Below are 19,869 nucleotides of genomic sequence, written 5' to 3'. Positions count from 1 at the left end.
CCATTTTTTTTTTTTTTTTTTCGTGGCACTACTCTGGGATTTGCTACGAGCGACTCTAGAGTCTACACATCGCAAAAGTTCCGTGAGTTTGCTCTCCCGCAGATCACAAAACGACGAGTCACGGCGAACCATAGAAGGATCTCAACGAATGGCGATGCTCATAATACGATTAAATATGAAAAATGCGGCGTGCCCGCGGAAGATTAGCGAGTGAATCGACACACGCACAGTCCCTGCTCAGATTGCTTTTTTTTTTTCTTTTTGCTTAATTGAAATAGTAGTTTTCTCACACGCTCTGATTTTTCTACGGTTCGCCGTGATTACGTAGTTTTCGAATATCGTTTTCGCCGTCCCGCCAACGCTCTCCGCAAGCCGATACTATACCCGAAACTCTACAGTCAAAGGCATAGGCGCGCAGTCGCAGTAGCGGCTTCTTCGTTGCGGAGGGCTTAGCGGAGGGGGAAACGCGGTCAACGAAAGCACCCTATTCTCTGTCTTCTGTTCTGCGGGGAAACGCAGTCACAGACATATTTCTGAGAGTGTATGAGCGATGCCCCGAGGGACCCGTACAGCGGTGGTGGCGAGACTTAATCACTTTTCGCCTCATTTAATTATTTACTCCCATAACCGAAGCAGTAACGGGGTCATCCGATACATTTTTACGACCGTCCTCGCCGGAGGACCTGGAGGGCTCGGAAGCCCCGGTATCTGGAGAATTTTTTTAGCGCGGAGTCCGAATGCGAGATGAGGATACAGTGTCACGGTGGGTCGGACTCCTCCGGTTGTGGTCCGCATCCTTTGTCTGGCACTCATTTTAAGGAAGGGCTAATCCCGTCCAAAGGAGAAGGCCCGGATACGAAGTTAGGCTCCCCAATAAGCACCTCTCGCCGAGGAGGCCCTCCGGCTGATTTGTTCGTCTCGCTCGGGGTACCCTAAACGTAAGTGTGTTGAGGTCCTGGCATGATTTAATTGATTGTGGCAAATCCCAAAGCCAGGCTCACACTGCTAATACAAAGGACAGTCTCCCGACAGTGTCTCAGGCCTTTATTTTATGTCATTCGGTGTGCAGACATGTTATGAGGCAAACCTTCTTGGAACTTGCTCGAGATAATTCGCTCATCATGTCCGCGGCCAACTCGTTCGTGCGATACATGCGCAGTGCGACTGCAGCGTAAAAATAAAGCAAAATTGCTTTACAGGTCACGTGATCGTATACGGTAAAGAGAAAGTATCAGAATATTTCGGTCCACTCGAGCATTTATCGGAAATGCGCTCGTATGCGTGGACAGCTACCTACATCCAACTAAGAAAGGAGGTTTGTAATATTGCGGGCTTCTGAACAAAAGTTGCATCACGTATGATTCTGCCGACGTTTTCGCAATTTCCGAACGTTCCATGGCTCTCCCGTATACGTGCCGAGGTCACCGATCCTGCCTGGTACATTATTTCAGACATAAAAACTTTCCTTTCATTGTGCCAAAAAAAAAATGGAAATCTATTTTATGTTATTAGGCTGTAATCGGGCACTACGGGATCCCTCGCACGACTGACAGAGCGGAGCGCATCTATGCTCCGAGATGTGTTTTTCATAGGACGCCCATCGCCACATTAACCTAAACATTTAACCTGTCAACGTGCTAAAAACTAAACAACTAAAAACTGCAGCCAATCGCAAAGAGGCAAATCAACGTTTCACGTTTTCGAACGTTTAGCGTACTCGCAGTGTGTAGCATATTGGAGGCTGACTACATTATCGAAAAAAGATCTCGGGTTGCCGGTTACTTAAGGTAACCACAGAAGCGAAAGGAATGGTATTCCAGAGTGTTACCGAATATAGTATAACGTGTAAAGTTTTATTGTTGCTAGAAGGGACTTGCGCAAATAAGAGCGCAAAAATTTAATTAAGAACAAACAGAGAGCATGTGGCCGGCTATTAAATTTATGAGATGCAGAAAGCAACAGGAACTGAAGATTTGTTTTTTTTTTCCCGTATTTGAAAAAGGTGTATTGCTATGTTCCGTTTTAGTTCCTCGTCTGAGATTTTTCGCAGCAAATTTGTGCGATAAGTGCCAAATAGCCCAGCCTAATGCAACTTTATTACCACGTCGTAGCTCGCTGTAAATTCCCAAAATCACCGTATGTGGTGCCTCAAAATGCATCGCAAAAAAAAAAGAATTCGTTTTTTAGTACATTTATGAGGTAGGGAGATCATATTAAAAATTTCGTTTATCTAAAATAATAAATATCCGTCGCAAAATCTTCGTTAACCGAAAAAGAAAGTTACATCTTTCGAGTAAATATACATAAAACAATGATACAAGCGACCCGAGAAGAATAAAAAAAATCTTACAAATATATATCACAGCCCCCCCCCCCCCCCCCCTCCCCGTACACACACACGGACACCCCTTTAAAAGAAAAGCAAGAAAACGCCACTTTGAGGAAGTAATTTAGGTGCTTAGGTTTTTTGCCGAAGTGCCACAGGCAAAAGATATGGGCGCACCGTTTCACCGATTCTTTTCCGACGTTGCAACTTGCTCCACAAACGAAAAGAAAAAATCTATAAAAACGTTGGCAGCCTGCCACCACAACGAGAGGAAAAAAGAAAATACTGAAAAAATAAATGTTCTGAAGAGCCTCTCCATCAGCGACGCAGTCGGAGGAACGGTAGTCGGTCGAAAAGACGAGCAGCATGCAAACCGCCACCGGAAAAACGATCGACTCGCGCAGCGCCGCGTTGTTTGTTTCGTCGTCACCTCTCGAGACATGCGTCCCGGAAGGACCGTGGCTATGTCGGTCGGCCGTCTCGGGATTGCCACTCCTTCCCTCCGCAAAATGACGGAAGACGTCTCGCGGTTCGAACCCTGGCCTCGTAGTTCGGAGCGGTGATAACCAACCCGCGTTGTCAACATCAGATCAACTAGTTCTCAGACGATGCTTTCGGTGAGACTTATGCTTTGGGGCTTCGTCGAGATGCCCGGTTACTCAAAATGGCCACGATAACCAAATAGAAAAAGCCTGCGTTGCATCCAAGAACGGCAGAGTGTTTAAAAGGCAATAGACCTCACGTGTGTTGACTGAGAAGGAACGGTGCGAATGAGAATGTTCCCAACTGCTCGATATCGGCGTCCCTTGGTTTCTGGGGGCAGCGTTTGAGATACGAGGGGCGAGGAGGAGGCGTCAGCAAATATTCTCTTAGGCAATACAGCTTACTCTGCCGGAATCCAATGTCATTGGCGTCGACAGCTTTTTTTGTTGTTGAAACGTCTGGACGCGCGCGCGCAGCCTCGGGGTTTTCTCCTTTGAATTGGGAGGCCTGGCTTACGCCATCTATCCCACAAGCTAATTTACGCAACAGTCGATGATTTTTGGGTCTGCTTGGTTTTGTTTGTTTGTCTTCTCTATTCCTTTTTTTTATAAATAGGATTTCCCAAGCGAATGTTTTACTGGTTGTTACCTGGTTCATTTATTTTCAATCGGACTACGTCTGCGAAGCAAACGCGGGATTAGGCCTTTTATTTTTCATTCCTTTACGGGCATCCCCTCAATTACATCTCCCGCCGTCTAGGGACGTGGGAAGCGCTCAAGACAGCAGAGGCGGTCGGCCCTGCTCTTTCGGCGATCGCTGACGGTGTGAAATGCATGCGTTCTCTCGCAAGCGGTGTTTCAACCCCCCCAGCGGAGCATTTGGCGCAGTAGGTGCCCTGTCTAATGCAAATGGGCGGAGTAGAAGGTATTCTCCAAACGAAGCATTTGGCGTAAGCGTGGATTGTCTGCTAGCACTACCAGGCTTTGCTCAGCCTCTCCGCCAATAAGACACCTTGTGCGCATGAGCAACCATTCTGCGCAGAAGGGGTCCGCCATTAAAATGCAAACTCTTTCCAAGGTTCGAGTTGCTCGTTCTTACGTACTACGCTCTCTACGGAAGAGGTCCAAGAGTCACACCCCTAGCGACTAAGTTGAGAACTGAACCGCTGAGGGCGACAACAACGTGGATTATTCGTTTGTGTTTGTGACGCAGCGCTCGGCTGACGTAGTCGAACGCTTCGTCAGCGTTCGAAAGGGGTTCGTGTCCAATCAGTGAGCCAGCGACTGAGTCGCAGTCAAAAGTGTCACTCGTGCTAAATTTCTGGTTATTTAAAGAAGATGATGTCAAACAATCCAGTCAGGCCTTGTGTTGAGTAAACATCGAGCTCTGTGGAAAACAATCTAGACAAAACACCCCCTATAGTTTAACAACAAACAAAATTGAAATGAAGTGAAGCAAACGACATTACACGTGATTCTACACCGGAGCTGAACGAATGACAAGGGGACAAGCACATGCGCATGTTTGCCCCCTTGTTGTCCGTTCGCCTCCGGTTTAGAATTATGTGCGACGTCAATCAGCTTGCCAGTTTCATAACTGTGTATTCTATAAACGACATTAGACGAAATAAGAATTCAGAAACAATAATGGCTGCCTCCATGCAGCGTCTTTAACCGTCGTTTTTCTCGGGAGTACTACGCAGCGTTGTGGGAAGCATGCACACTAATACGTGGTTAGAAAAACGTAATTGCTCGTGTGATTTTTCGCGCGAGGTTACCGAAGTAAAATTATCTTGCGCCCGTGTCTTTGAGAGCATTTCGCGTGACTGTTCACTAACGTGACTTGTAAATTATGTCACGTGAACGTGAACAATGTATATCCAACGCGCTTCCCACAAGCAACGTCAAACTTAAAGGATGACCAATGCTCGTTATTTTTTTTATTGAAAAAATATCCCGAAGAGTTTGATACTCCAAGTATGCAAGACGAAAAGATGTAGGCCCATTTGACTCGTACCTCGTAAGCGAAAAAAAAAAGTGAATCGTTCATTAAGTTTATGAACGAAGCCAAAGTATTCAGGCAATCTGGTTAGAAAACATCATAACCTAAACCTTCACACACGGAGAAGCATTATTAACGAACAAGACGACAGAAAATAAAAGTGAGGAACAATACAGACTGCGTGTCTTAATAATGCGAAAGCATTAACTGTCCCATGAAGCGAGCCGACGTCATCAGCTTTAAAGCCGCACTAAAGGGCAGCTAAAGTTCCCTCTCCCAATGGAGCCAAGTGAAGCCGCGATCTGAAGCCTCCTAGCTTTGAAGCGACGCAAAAAGCCACGCAAAACGGCAGCTAAATTCACCTCTCCACAAGGAGCTAAGTGAAGTCGAAATCTGATAGATTTAGGCTTCATTTCCCATTGGCTGGCGCACGTCATAGTTTCAAGGAACGAGGCTCCCATTGGCCGGCGCGCGTGAGTTTTAAGGAGAGCTACCCCATGGCTCTACATTCCGGCGCCGGGAAAAGGAAGCGGTTGCCGATGCTAGCGCGGCGCGGCCACTTCATGAGAGCGGGCGCAAGAACGAAATTCATGATTTCGCATTCACAACTCATAAGAAGTGCTTGGGTGTACATTGAGTCTTTTTTATTGTAGTATTAAAAAAAAAAAGAAAATGATTTGTGTTATGCTGCTTTTTTTTCAGTAGCTCAGAGGTTAGAGTGCGCGCTCCGCGATCGGAGGGTACGACGGAACTGGAGTACGTTCTGTATGACGCGGACGTTCCCCAAACATGTCATTTTCCAAAAATCAAAAGCATCCCTTACAAAAAATTTATATCTGGCCAGATCTGAAGATTTCAGATATGGCCATATCAAAAATTGGCCACATATAACCTGATATGGTATATCTGCCAGATATAGCCTCATAACGCCAGATATAGCCTGATACCTCTGGCGAGGTATAGAAATCCCAGATCTGGCTAAGTAAGGAAATTCCAGATCTGGCCAGGCGTTTCAAAAGTACAAAAGACTGAAATCAGCACTTTATATCTTTTTATTGCCTACAATTCTCCCAGGTGCCCGGCCCGCACTTGAGGAGTTATGGAAACGGTGATCCTTCAGCTCCATAGTGATCGCTACTTTTGACCAATTCCATGGTTACACAGTTTTGAGTGTAATTCGTAGTCACCCTGAACAAGCCTCCCATAGGGCTGAAGTACCTGTCATATCACTTTTAAATTTTCTCGTCAATGGCAGCGTTTAGGATACTGTACATTCTGTCCAAACTTCAACCAGGCTGAGCCGCCGAAATCTCTTACTATATTATCATCCTCGTGATTGTTGTTTTAGCAGGAATTACTTAAAAGCCGAGAAATCACATCAACCAAAACCGGGATTTAGCTCTGATTCAGCGAAGCTGTTTATGACATTTTTAGCGTTTCTAACTTAATATCAGCGTCTTTGAAGTTGTACGAGAACCGTAATAATGTAAGAGGTATGTCTGCGGCTCACCCAGGTTGAAGTTTGGACGGAATGCACAGTACTGACATTGGCGGGACATTTTAAGTGGCATGGCAGGTACTTGGGTTCTGTACGGCACGTGTTCGGGGTGACTCCGAATTAAACTCAAATCTGTGTAACCATAGAATTGCTCAAAAATTTTCGATCAGTAGACAGCTGAAGAAACACAGTCCCCATGATTCCTCGAGTACGTGCCGAGGCGCTTACGGGATTTAGCAAATTGTCTATTCGGGCGTAATGTTAACACTTTGAAATAATTAAGCTACATTGAAATCCTCGTGAAAACTAGCACAAATAATCTCAAACTTAAGCTTGTCTAAGCTGAAGTTTGGAATTATTTGTGCTGATATTTAGCTTGCGAACAATAAGTCATTCAGAGTTTTCTTACAAAGAATTTTATTTAACTTGTTTTAACTTTTTAATATATTGAAAACCGGCCGCCAGATAAGTCTGCATATACGCCATATCAGGCTGTATATATGCCAGATAAGTCTGTATATACGCCAGATAAGTCTGTATATACGCCATATCAGGCTGTATATACGCCAGATAAGGCTGTATATAGGCCGTATATAATCATATAATGTTTGATATGGCCAGATATGGCCCAGATATAAGATTTCCATACGGGATAGTTAAACACACACAAATCAATGATCAAAATCTCACACTAAATCGATGAATAAAACGGCGTTCGCCAATACACTCAGGCATTCACATGCAGGTCACGGTCGCGCCGGTAACTTTTCTGTTATCGTTTAAGCCCAGAGCTTTTCTGAAGCTTTGGATGTTGTGACTGTAAACCGAGACGAATTTTATTTTCTCGGAGGTCTCTCCATCGGCCAGAGACTCAGTTTTAGTGAAAACACAAATTTATTTAGTAATAGCTCGTGATATCCTCATCGCTACGTCAATTGAGAACAAACAATTTCATGAATGCTCGCAGCATTTTAACAACTCGTTAGCCATCCGCGCAAGTTCATATTATCGAATTTAATTCTGTTCGCTACCAGACGAGTGGTACGGGAATAGGCGACCGAAATAAAATTCAATAATCTGGAAGATTGAATGATCATAACATATATACTTAAATAGAACGTACGGCGGCTGCGTGTTCAATCCCTTTCAATATACTCAATAAAGCCAATAACTGTTTCTGCACACCCCTTCATATGCAAACATGTCAACATAAATAACGACGCTCACGCGAGAACAGCATAATGTAATATTGTTTATGACCTTTGTTGCAGTCGAACTACAGAGGTTTATCCTTTGAGAGCTAGCATTCTTTCCTAGATATTCAAATTTCGAACCTCTTTGTGTCCTTCAAAGCTCGAGGCTAAGCGATGTGCAAGACAGCTGTCTGGAGAGAAAATACACTAATAAACACCGCTTTAAAAAAAAAAAAAGCTAAAAAACGCTGGCCATTTTTTTTACAATAAAATGTTTCCCTGCATCAGATTTTTTTTTTTTTTTGTTCACACAAAAAAAAAGTTATGGGCACCGATATTCACGCCCTAACACCTCTACTCCGTATTGCCGGGCTGATTTGTTTTTCCGTTAACGAAATTTCCAGTGTAATACTTCCTTGCAGGCCCTCAAGTAGGCAAGTAGTAGATGTAAAATGCAATTCTAAATGTTAAAAAAAGTTCAGCCCTCACAGTACAGCGCTTTTGAGTAGGCATCTCCAACCCTTTCGCACGCCATTTTGCGCGGTAAAAGATGCTACGGTCTGTTCAAGTTTAAGGGACACAAATTTATTCATAAGTTATTTCTACACCAGCGCTGGCTTGTGCCGGGATTGAAGAGTAGGGAAGTTAATAATTGGTGCTTGTAGGACAAACGACGAAACGGCTGAGCACGCAGTACCACCCTGAGTGACCGAAGAGCCGAACACTGATGTCTGAATTCCACATGGCCCTTTGTAGAGCTCTGTACAGTCCAGTTTCGTAGTCTCAATGCCTTTTTCATCCAGTTGCTTCCCCGTAAAGTAAAGTAAAAACATGAACACCACGAGAATCCAGAGTACCAGCAGCACTAGACTTCAAAGAGCTTACTGATTTGTTTGTCTTTCTCCGTGGAACGTGAGCACAACGACGATGTCTTGCAGTGTGCACATATCAAACTCGCCACGTGACACTGAACAAGAAAATTATGAGAACTCATTCGGATTTAAATGCGCATGCAGCACTTGTATTTAGTACGTGATGTGTCGAAACTAGAGTCGTACAGAACACACAACGAAGGTGTTTAAGATAACATACTAAATACCTCCCTCTAGCGTATTGAAGGTGGTACTTCGTTTAGAATCATATTCTGAGATAATTTTAAGATGCGAACTTCCACATCTTCACACATGCTGACCTAGAATCCCCGTCGTAGGTTTTTAGGGAGCTGATTTCAAAATAATTTGTAGCCGGTCTTGATTTTATACACGTTGGGGTCACGTTTTTAGCTCGTGGCGTACCTGTGACGCACTATGAATGGCGGCATCATATGCCACGGTCTATGAGACTTCACTGATCATTAGGTGCAACGAGAGAGTACTTTTTTTGGTTAACTACTAGCAAACTGAAACGATCTCTAGTATCGAATTGGCTAAAACGTACAAGATACTTTTTTATGCTCTTTCTGTTTTTGGGGAGCAATCAAATAAATAGTTTAGTCTGTTTTGCTGGAAAACTACAGTTTTTTCTCCTTTTCCTTCCCAATGTCTGAGTGCGTACGTCCAGGATAGTTTTTATACTTATATACATATATTGTTCTTAGTTTTCATGTAGATTTTATGCACAAATAAAGCTTTCGCATGTTAATTTTTGTACAAAATAATGAAAAAAAAGCAACAACTCTAGCTCAGTCCTGTCCCACAATACGTGTGCCAGAATTTTGGCAACAGTTGCAAAACACGCGTTATAAGCGATCTCTTTGTGGTCATCCATAGAGAACGCAAATAAAGAGGGACTAGTTTGCTTTTGCAACCACAAACTTCCTTATTACAGTTACTGGCTCTGGCCCACGCATCATAAATGTCAAGCGGTTGCTACGAAATGAACGCCGTTATTTTTTTGTTCGGAATGCTCTGAAGAGTGTTCCATTACAATGAAGCATGGGTTTGGAAAACCAGACCCAAGGTCAGAGGCTAAAAGGGAAGCCCCCGAAGGGCATGACATTTGAGACAGCGCAATTTAATAACGTGTTATTTGAAGAATTTGCAAGCGTTGGCCATTTTTCGGGCTGTCAACCGATGAACTAGGAATATCTGTCAGGCAGCATTACGATGAAGGAGAGGGTTAGGGCAGATGGCATTTAAACTAAAATCACAAAACGGTAAAAAAAAAAAGGACGGATGTGCAGTTTACAAGATTTACGTTTGTAACTTATCGCTTCCTTCTTCGCATTCATTTTTTTTATTCAATATTTTGGCCTTGGATGCATATAATAAATCTCTATAAGTGTAACTATTTTGTTTTGTTTCATATCCTAAAGCTTATGATCGCCACACTTGTTTTTTGGCAAAAAATAACATAATGTGGCATCAAGAATTTATTGACATTCGGAACAAACTAACATTTTTGGTAAACATTTGTTGGGGATCAATTCTGTTAGCTAAAGAACAGGAACCCACACAGGCATATTTGTTTGATATCTCCGGAGAAAATCAACTGCTCATTCGCACATGTTTTTCTCATTAAAGGAAAACAAAACAATCAAGAGCAACGAACTTTTAGAGTAGAGAACACAAATTTTCAAGTCAAGATACAGTTGCTTTAACTATTCCAACATAACTGACTCAAACAACCGCACTTTTCAGTAGCCTACTCTTCGAACTAAGCATGGAAGTGCAGGCAGATTCTGACCGCCATTCACATTCTACGCATGATTGTTTTGTCAGGTATGATCATAGTACCACCTTTATCAAAATAGTCGATATTCGACAAAAACGAGTGCCGTTTTTTAAGCTGCAGTACTACCTGCTAAAAAGAAATCCTGACTGCGTTATTGTCTTTCAGATGAGATAATAGCGTCAGGAAGTACGTTACGGAAGAGGTGCAACTGAACAGTGTTTTCACGAAGAATGCCTACCATCCCGGCGACCGCTTCTTAAAAAGGCGTGGCGAAGCCGGAACTGCGGATAGTTGGGACTAAATAGCCTCAATAAGCACAATGTAGCTTCGTTACGCTCGGCGCTATTATTGCCAGTCGCTGCTTCACTGCCGAGAACCCGCCGTAACGCGACCATTACTCTCCCGCGCAACACCCAAGTGAGGCGGGAGAGCCGACTTTCCGGTGCGCCTCACGTCGACGTTTTGAACGTCGATCCGCGCGATGCTCTCTTCTCTTGAGAGTATCACACTCCAAACAGTTCTTCCTCCCCCAATAAACCCACACACAGAGACATTTCTCTCGCCATTAACTAAGAGGATTCGCGCCGGAAACAACGAGCCTAGCATCAGCGACAGCCGGCCAGTCGAATACTCTGGGAATACAGAAAGGCAGATCGCGGTCAAACGTTAAATCCCGTTTAATCCCGCTCAGTTCCCGTTCCGGTTAGGCCCAGTTCCGATACCCAACGTAAACAAACTGAACAAAACCGAGACCGAATGTCAGGCGACATCGCGGAACAGTGAGCCCCTCTCGCGTCTCAACAAACAGCACGTGAATAGGAGCCCCGGAAGTCCGGATCGCGTGTCTCTCCTCTCGGTGTTCGGGGTTCCGAACGAAGAGTGCTACCGCCGCGTGTGCACAGGCAAAGAAAGGGGCAGAGGCCCTAGGAAAGGCGTATTCACCGCATTGGGGTCCGGCGGCGCCGCGGTGGAGGGCTTCTTTTTGGGCTGCTGCTGCTCGGCGGACGAAGTCATGCTCACCCTCCAACATGTCCGCGCCGTCTCCCCTGGCCGCGCTCCGCGGGCGGAGACGGCAGCCGCTCGGGGCCGCGCAAGCGCACTCGGGGTTCGCGCCACAGGTCCCACGGAGACCGCGCCCTGGCGGCCGAGGCGCGAATTATCGCTAGCCGTCGTTGGCACCACGCGTCGGCCCGGCCTACCTGCCTGCCCGATTCGTTTTTATTTATTTATTTATTTTTTTTCTCAAGGGGCGCGGACATGAAGTTGGCGGAGGGGAAACCCTCTCGTGCCTGTAAGCGGCTTACCGGGGATTTCGAGCTCGATGCACATACTTGACTCGTGAGTGGAGCAGGCGGCTAGCGTACGCTCCAGCGTCGTCACCGGAGCGGAAGCTCCGGCGTTCCATGTTTGTCGGTGTATTTTCATCAACAAACGCACGAAAAAGAGACCTCGACGTTGTTGCGATTTTCACGCGAAGAGTTCATTTATCTGGTGAGCTACTTAGGTCGAAACGCGCGAGCGAGTCTATACCTCACGAACGACCTTATAGACAGAGAACCCGGAAATGTACATACGAAAGAACACGCGACTCGCCTTAGATCGAAGGAGCTGATCCCAGCGAGGCTCTTTGAGCGTCTTATTCTTAGATATATATATATATAGGCATTTAGGTGAGCGCTAGACGAATATTTAATGTCTGGGATTTTTTTGTTTTGTTTGATGGCTCTAAACATCTAAGCACCCTTTTGAAACACGCATGTAATATTTAAGTAAGAAGCGTCTGAAAAAATCACTGAAAAAACAAAGATCCCTACCTACAGGATTTCGCGACGTTTCTGAAAGGTCAGCACTCGAGCTTACAAAAAAAGACGTGAAATTCGTTACCTACGAACCATGTCTCAGACAGGTAAAGCACCCATGGCTGCGATTGGATGTTCCATTCAGGTAACGGGTCATGTAGAGGACCCGACAAGTAACGTGGCCCTATTGCCGAAAGGCATAACACACCATTACTTATACGAGTCGACTTTATACGGACTTTACACGTCCCGGAAACTATTGCTCCCAACAACCATCTCCTTACTTGCTGGACCATAGAGCACCGCGCAGCACAGCAATTGACGACTCGATATCAATTTCAATTATTTAAATTTATTTACTCCCAGGGTATATTGCCATAACTACTTCATAGGCACCAATAGAACATAAACGTAGAATATCTGACCTTTAGTTTAATTAGTTTAGAAAAAAATAACTATTATTAGCAATATATAATATTCTTTGTATTTAATTTAAAAACGTGTAATATACTATTATTATTATTATTACTATTATTATCATTGATAAATGAATTACGGGGAATCCCTTCCAAACGACTACAAGGGAATGCATTCAGAGCTTCTTTTGGACCTGATCGATTGGCTACGGCTCGTGCCTTCAACAATGTTTTCGCAACATTTTCAGGCGAAGCCCGAGAAAGTGACTCATCAGCTCCTCATCTCCCTAAGTTAAATATGGCGTCGGCATTTCTTCCACAAATGACCCTTTTTGACCTTGAGACAATAACTTTTAGTCTGAAATCGAACAAGTCCCTAGGATACGATGGGATGCGCCTCGGCGATCTTCGTAGAAATTTCAACTATATAAAATACACACTTCTTGCTATCTTCAACAAAAGAATCCTAACTGGTTCAATTCCTATCGAACTCAAAACCGCCATTGTTAAACCTCTTTTCAAAGGAGGACAACGAGACCGAATAGAAAACTATAGGCCAATATCTATTCTGCCATGTTTGGTTAAGATATTAGAAAAATTTATTTATATAACGATGGCTTCCTTTGTGGATAAATACAACATCATATCTCCCACCCAGTACGGATTTATTCCGGGGTGTGGTACTCAACATTTTCTCGAAGCTTTCTCAGACAACATAAATTTAGGTTTCGAATCTAACCTTTTTACATGTGCATGTTTTCTCGACGTCTCCAAGGCGTTCTACACTGTAAACCATTCCATTTTAATACAAAAGCTCTCAGCGGTTGGTTTCCGAGGGCCTTTTTTGGCCCTGTTAAAAAATTTTCTACAAGATCGAACACAAATGGTTTCAATAGAAGGAATATGTAGCAACAAAATTTCCCTAAAAGCAGGTGTGCCTCAGGGTTCGATTCTATCACCTCTGCTCTTTAATATATAAGTCAACGACATGTATACCTCCATCTCAAACTGTACCATCTATCAATATGCTGATGACACTCTTCTGCTAACGAGTCACCTTTCTTTTCCTATAGCGATGAAAATGCTACAGAAATGCTCCATCGAATTAATAGACTGGTTTGGCAAAAATCTAATCGACATAAACGTCTCAAAAACAAGATTAGTTTGCTTTCACAATCCACTTAAGACTATCGTTTTAGACATTCCTTCTTCTGCTTCACACATCACAATGCGTCGCCTGCCACTGTGCTCCCATTCCTTATTCGAACACCGTAAAATACTTAGGAATTCTTTTTGACTCGGACCTTTCGTGGAACTCACATTTCATAAAACTATGCTCAAAATTAAGGGGTGTTTCCTGCTTATTTTACAACATCAAGCCCTTCCTGCCATTTGGTATCCGAAAGCTTATAGCTAACTCGTTAGCATATAGCATACTCCGCCATGGCATAACAGTTTTTGGCAACTGCTCCGGGTTATGGCACAAAAAAGTCAACAGTATCTTAAAAGGAATCCTACGTCATGTACTTTACAAACCCACGACATCTTGTCCCGATCCTTTTCAAGCCCTCTTCATGCCTAATTTTCAGTCTCTCTTGTTTGAAACGATCGTGCTCACTCATTACTGGAATGACGAATTCAAAACACCCCGTCCAACATCCTGTCAACTACGACTAGACACTCGATTTTATGTTCCCACGTGTTATACACGTTATGGCAAACACATGCGATGTTACTATGTTCCTCAAATTTTTAACTCGTTACCATCCAACTTTGAAGACCTGACTTCAAAAAAGAAACCAAGGAAAGCTCTACGTCATTATACTTCCTTAAACGAAACCCCTTGAAAGGCCTGTTCTTTTTGTTTGTTTTTTTGCGGTTCTTTTTGTGTTTGAAAGACCAAACGTCCCAGCTTTTCTTTTGCAACATTTTTTTAACATTTCTTTAAATTTGTATTTATGGTGCACATTGTATTTTTTTTTACATTTTACTTTTTTCTAACTTTGTAAAGTTAATGTGATTTAAAAGGACCGAAGACTGATAGATATGCATATACCAGAGCTAATTGATAATACTGATTGGTGCTTCAGTGTACATACTGTTTGTATGTAAAACATTTGACATTCTGTGTCCCAGTACCAACCTCTGAAACTTCACGAACTTTTCTCAAGACTGTGACAAAGCTGACTTTTTTTTTCATTTGTACACTTACTGTTACTGCGACGCTCAAGCTTTTTGTGTTCTTTTCTTCACTTGATACCGATGCGATGCTCCAGCTTTTTTTTTCTAATACTTTTCTTGATGCTACTGTGATGCTTAACATTTCTGTTCTTAATACTTCACTCCATGTCACTTCAACTTAGGTTCTGTCCCACAAGCCCTCGATGGCTTTGACGAACCTGCATTCATTCCGACTAGTATCAAAGAGGAGCAATAAACTTTATTATTATTATTATTATTATTATTATTATTATTATTATTATTATTATTATTATTATTATTATTATTATTATTATTATTATTATTATCGTCTTAGTTTTTGCTATCCGTTCGCTGCCGCCAGAGGGATGCGCGAACTGATCGGGGACGACAAAAGGAAACTAACATTATTTTGCTTCAGGATATATTTCTTTATCGAACGGAAAACTTCGCTTGTTTCTAAATCTGAACTAAAACTGCATCATCCCTCATTTATTTTGTTAAAATAATTATTTATCGCGGTTATCCTTGTTATCGTTCTCAGTGTTTTTTGCGTCCACCGGGCCGAGTGGGAGCACGGTTGCAAGCCAGTATGCAGATGAATAGCAAGCCGGTATAGGACGTATAAAAAGCACGGCCGCCATTTTTTACTCTATTTTTTAATGAGCTCTCTGTTGAGCTCTAAACACATAGTCATAAAAGTTTTTTTGCGAGGCGGCATTTGCATGCGCAGTCAGTATGGACGTTTAGAATTCGAATTTGGTAAGACAGCGTCAAATGTACTGGTTCTTAAGGTCGCACTCTACGTACACCAGGAATCTATAGACGCCCTTAATATAGAGAAATTAAACGCGGGCGGCTATAAACAAGTTTCAATGACGGAGTAAGACTTAATTGACGGATGTGTGTATTCCTAAGGATTACGGATTTGCCCACGGAAAAAATATTAGGAACAAGATATGCTCATATTTTTCGTGTCAGCCACGCCAGGTGGATGCCTACCATTCGAGTTTCATCAAGCTTCTTTACTAGTAGGAGACGCATACAAGAACAAAAAAGAAAAGAACTAGGTGCTCTGCGAAGCACCTCGGTGCAACATTGAAGCTGGAAGTAAATCTGCCAATGAGGTTATGCCAAACAGCTGCGAGTATTTAAAGAAACCAATATTGCACAAACTATCAGACGTTGGCACCTCGTAGCTGCCAGCCACACGCCACATTCTCCCCCTTTTCTCCCCCCCTATTTCCGAGATGGGAAATATAGTCTGGGTCGTTCATCTTGACGACTGTAAAATGAGCCGTGAAAATCCCCGCCGGTGCATAACGCGGTGCAATTTTCCGCAATGCGTAATTTATTAGGTGTCTTCTCGCGCAAAAAAAGTTGGGAGTGTAACTCTAGTCTTATGTAAACTAAACACAAAACTACAAAAATCTGAAATAGCACCTAAAACGCACGAGAGTAGGTTATATCGCAGTTCTTATCCACAGGTAGCATTAAATGCATCCGACCTTCATCTGATTAGTGAGCCAACGTTCTTAAGTTAGCAATCAAAAGCTTTCAGTGTGGTGAGATGCCGAGAACTGCACCAACAAAACTGTTTATCAGAGCCACCAGCAAATGCAAGTAAGCCGTCGAAATTAAAATATATGTGCAATCCTTATAAAAAAAAAAGAGGACCTTTTCCGTATGCCACGTTGTTTACAGTTGTGTTACTTACACCCTCAGCTTTACTCCATCCGTTTAGTTGAAAGAAAGCTCGATCATACAAAAATTATATCCTACAGCATGTACACCAGGGGTCTCGAAACCCCTTCCAATGATGCCCGGCCCGCTTCGAGCACCCCCGCTGCTTCCGGCGCAAAATGTAGTGCATTTAAAGAAACGGCGCGGCAACGCGCTCTAAATCCGCAGACCAAAATACCGGAAAGAACGAGAGAAACTTCATTTTATAGCGCGGGCCCTCTCGCTATAATATTAATTCAAGATTGTCATCCCCGGCGTCACCATTCTTAGACCCCTGCCTCATGTCTCTGTAACTATGCTAAAATAAACCAGCCTTCTCACGTACATTTTGCTTAGTGTCCTTTGTCACACGTATTGCATATTGTCAGCATTAGTTTTATCATTCTCTCTAGTCTTTGCACAGAGCGAATGGGCCAAATTTCCCATGCGCTTAAATTTATGTCAGGTGAATTTGCTTGGTCACAATTCTTGCGTAAAATCATAATTAGCTAAATATTAAATTTCAAATTGAAGTATCGAAGTATACGCATTCAGGCCACCTGTTTTGATACTTGCTCTGGCAATAATCTATTTGTGTTGAAATGGTTATGTAAAATTGTTTATTCTGTTTTCCTCTCTAATAAGTACTATTGTTTTTCCCGCCCTCGAGACTGGAACAGATCCCTAATCCGGCCCCTGAGTCAAAACGTCTGGAGACCCTCGTGTAAACTAACGGTTATAAGTAGGGTTTTGTGTTCTTGGGAAATACTGATAAACCCCTAAAATTAACCCCCGACTCTGTTTGATCAAAATCGGGGAAAACCGATGAACCTAAAATTGAAACTGTCCTTGACGTAGAAAAACTCAACCTTCACGTGAAGAACTTTGTGTGTACCGCTTTATTTCCTGTTCACCCGGAACACAACCCCCAATGAACCGCCCTCGAAGTTGCCATTTTCTTCGGAACCACACACATTATTTTGTTTTCTTCTATTGTCAATACAGGGACGTTTTCCAAGTATTCGGGTCACCTGTATGTTCGTTGAAGGTTGGGGAATTCTATGTCCGTGCACTATTTTATTAAATATAAACCCCGATAATCTCGGATATATTTGGGGCACCAAAAATGAAAACCCAAACGCCCCGAGTTCTTGTGAAAAAAATAAACCACAAAAAAAGACCCCGAATTCGAAGAAGTAAATACTGAAAACACAGAACCTTAGTCACTTTACTTGACCCGCAAAAATCGACTTTTCAACGTATGACGCTGTAATTTACTACAGAAGAGCAAGAATGTAGTGGTAGTTTGCATTAAAAAAATCAAGGAATTAACTCGTTCCAAAGAAAAAAAAAAGCAAAAACCTGTTCTGAGCAATCTACGCCGCCACTTCGCAGACGCGTAGAAATGTGCTGCCGACAGATGGCGCAAGCCGCGTCGAGGGAGCGCCTGCCGATTCGGGTGCTTTTGCGAAATCGTCTGCTAATAATTAACTTGAATCGGCCGGCGCTCCTTCGACGCGGCGTACGCCATCTGTCGGCAGCATTTCTCTTTACGTGTGCATCGTCTCCGAAGTGACGGCGTAGATTGCAGAGAATAGATTTTTTTTTCTACAACGAGGTAAGGTAATTTAATTATTTTTTTCACTGTAAACGTTCACCAATGGCTTTGACCTCTGCAGTAAATTGCAGCGCGATACGTTGAGAAACCGCTTCTTGTGGGCCGTGTAAACTGGCTTAAAAGCGTTTGCTTACATACTGCATATCATTCTCCCGGCCTTCACAGCATTTTCCGTGCGTGTCCTTTCTTTCTCTCTGGCGAAGGGAGAGAGAGAGAGAATTGAAACTGCACGTGGCGTGATCTTCCGAAAGCAGCAGCCGTCATGCACTCAGCCGTCTGTGTTTCTAGCTGTTATTAAAGTTTCCAGGAATGTAACTTTTCTCATATTTTATATGCAAAGAGCTGGGGAGCTTGAACTTCAGAGCAGAGTTGTATCGTTTTCTTTACAGAAAACCTTGTTTTCGGGGGATGACGCAGCTTCTGTGCGATCACTTGTGTACGAACCAATAAACCAATGAACTACTCCTGAGCAGGGCTATGTAGTGTAGCAATCTAACCAATCGAAAGCAAACGTATGGAACATTCAAGTGCGCCATCTAGGATTACGTTAATACGTAATCTTTAATAGCGTAACAACCAACCAACAAAGTACATAAAATTAGGCCTCACTGCATGAAGTTCTTTTCAGAATCAAAAAGTGCCGTTTAAATTTTTCTGCTACAATTTGATCGCCGCAAAGTAGCGTGTTCGGCTCTTGCGCAAATACATATAACGTGCTTCAAACTCGTACCACTAATGACCACACTAAAGGAAACGCCCGACCTCGCATAAATCACTCTGCAGGGATGTCTGCATACATACACACAAGCATCTTTGTGTAGCAGTTCAGGCCTGGTAATCACAGCGACCGCTGCATGGTTACGTTTCCCACTAATATCTTTAAAATATTAAGAACCTGATGCGAGGTTGCTACTTCGAAAGAGATTAGCGCCCGTTTTACGAAGCTGTATTATAAAAGGTAAGCTCGCTTGGTGCGAGAGCACTCCGCGAAATGAGTCAGGCCACTGATTATCGATTGAACGTAATTTCGTAAGTTTTATGATCACCAGGCAGTTACCTAACAAAGTAGGAACATATTTTGAACCGCGTTTCTTTGCGGGGCAGCCAAGTTTTAGTCCTTCTATAGGTAGTGAGGAACGCGCAATGCACCTTCGTTGCCATCCATTCGAGAGGCGCTACATTAGTTAGTTTTTTTTTTTTTTTTTTTAAGAATTTCAACTAGTCTTATTTGAACGTCAGAGCTCTGCGCATCGTGCCTGTTGTAGTCAACTACTCCACACAAAAAGTGTATATTTTGACGCACTCATAATTTTGTTCTATGCTGTCGCAAAGGACTTAAAGAAATCTTGCGTATGGTCACGTTTTCACGCGACGCCCGAGAGAAAACAGTTAATTTAAATGACGGGAAGAAAAATAATAAAAGTAATATTCGTGCCACATGCAAACGACGTTTGCCAGAAATGCAGCTGGGGGTGTAAAAATTTTCCGGCTGTTAAACGAGCCGGAAAAATAGGCTTCTACGCAGAGAAAGCTTAAGATTTTACAGAATGTGCATTTAGGTAGAGCACTTTGCCTAGGGATAATTCAGGCCGCGGGTCCTCTTCCGTTAAAAATGAAACCAGATAACTTTCCAGGGTCAATGGCGGACGTGTTCGCAGACGATCAAGTTCGCGATGGTTCTAAATTGTGGCGCCATTTGCCGATAGGCGCAGAGAGTAGACGACAGAGTGCGTCGCCTACTCACCTGCGACTGTCGGAAGTTTGCGCCACGATTTAAAACGATCGCTTACTCGGTTGTTTGCCAACACGTCTGCCGTTGATCGTGGCAAGTTTGTTTGTAACAATCGTTTTACAGAAAAAAAAAGGCAGTGCCTCGAAATCTCACCAGGTAAAGTGCAGCGCCTAAATGCACATGCGGTGAAAGTTAGAGCTTCCTATGTG

General features: G+C 43.2%; 1 protein-coding gene across 7 annotated transcripts in view; it reads right to left on the bottom strand.

The window, feature by feature from the left end:
* The window catches only part of LOC8043509 (inactive dipeptidyl peptidase 10), a 546,782-nt gene that overhangs the window by 234,644 nt on the left and 292,269 nt on the right, over positions 1–19,869 (bottom strand). For 2 of the 7 annotated variants that reach the window (XM_029979887.4, XM_029979888.4), the window contains exon 1: positions 11,117–11,215. The exons of the other annotated variants lie outside the window; for them this stretch is intronic. In XM_029979887.4, the coding sequence (XP_029835747.2) occupies positions 11,117–11,188 (72 nt within the window). In that variant the 5' untranslated portion in view covers positions 11,189–11,215. Of the gene's footprint in view, positions 1–11,116; positions 11,216–19,869 lie in introns of those variants that run through there. 7 annotated transcript variants of the gene reach the window in all.

Source organism: Ixodes scapularis, unplaced genomic scaffold (genome assembly GCF_016920785.2).
Source record: "Ixodes scapularis isolate PalLabHiFi unplaced genomic scaffold, ASM1692078v2 PGA_scaffold3__209_contigs__length_174095766, whole genome shotgun sequence".
NCBI classification, from domain to species: Eukaryota; Metazoa; Arthropoda; class Arachnida; order Ixodida; family Ixodidae; genus Ixodes; species Ixodes scapularis.
Note: the sequence above shows the minus strand (reverse complement) of the source record. Positions and strands in the feature narration are given on the sequence as shown.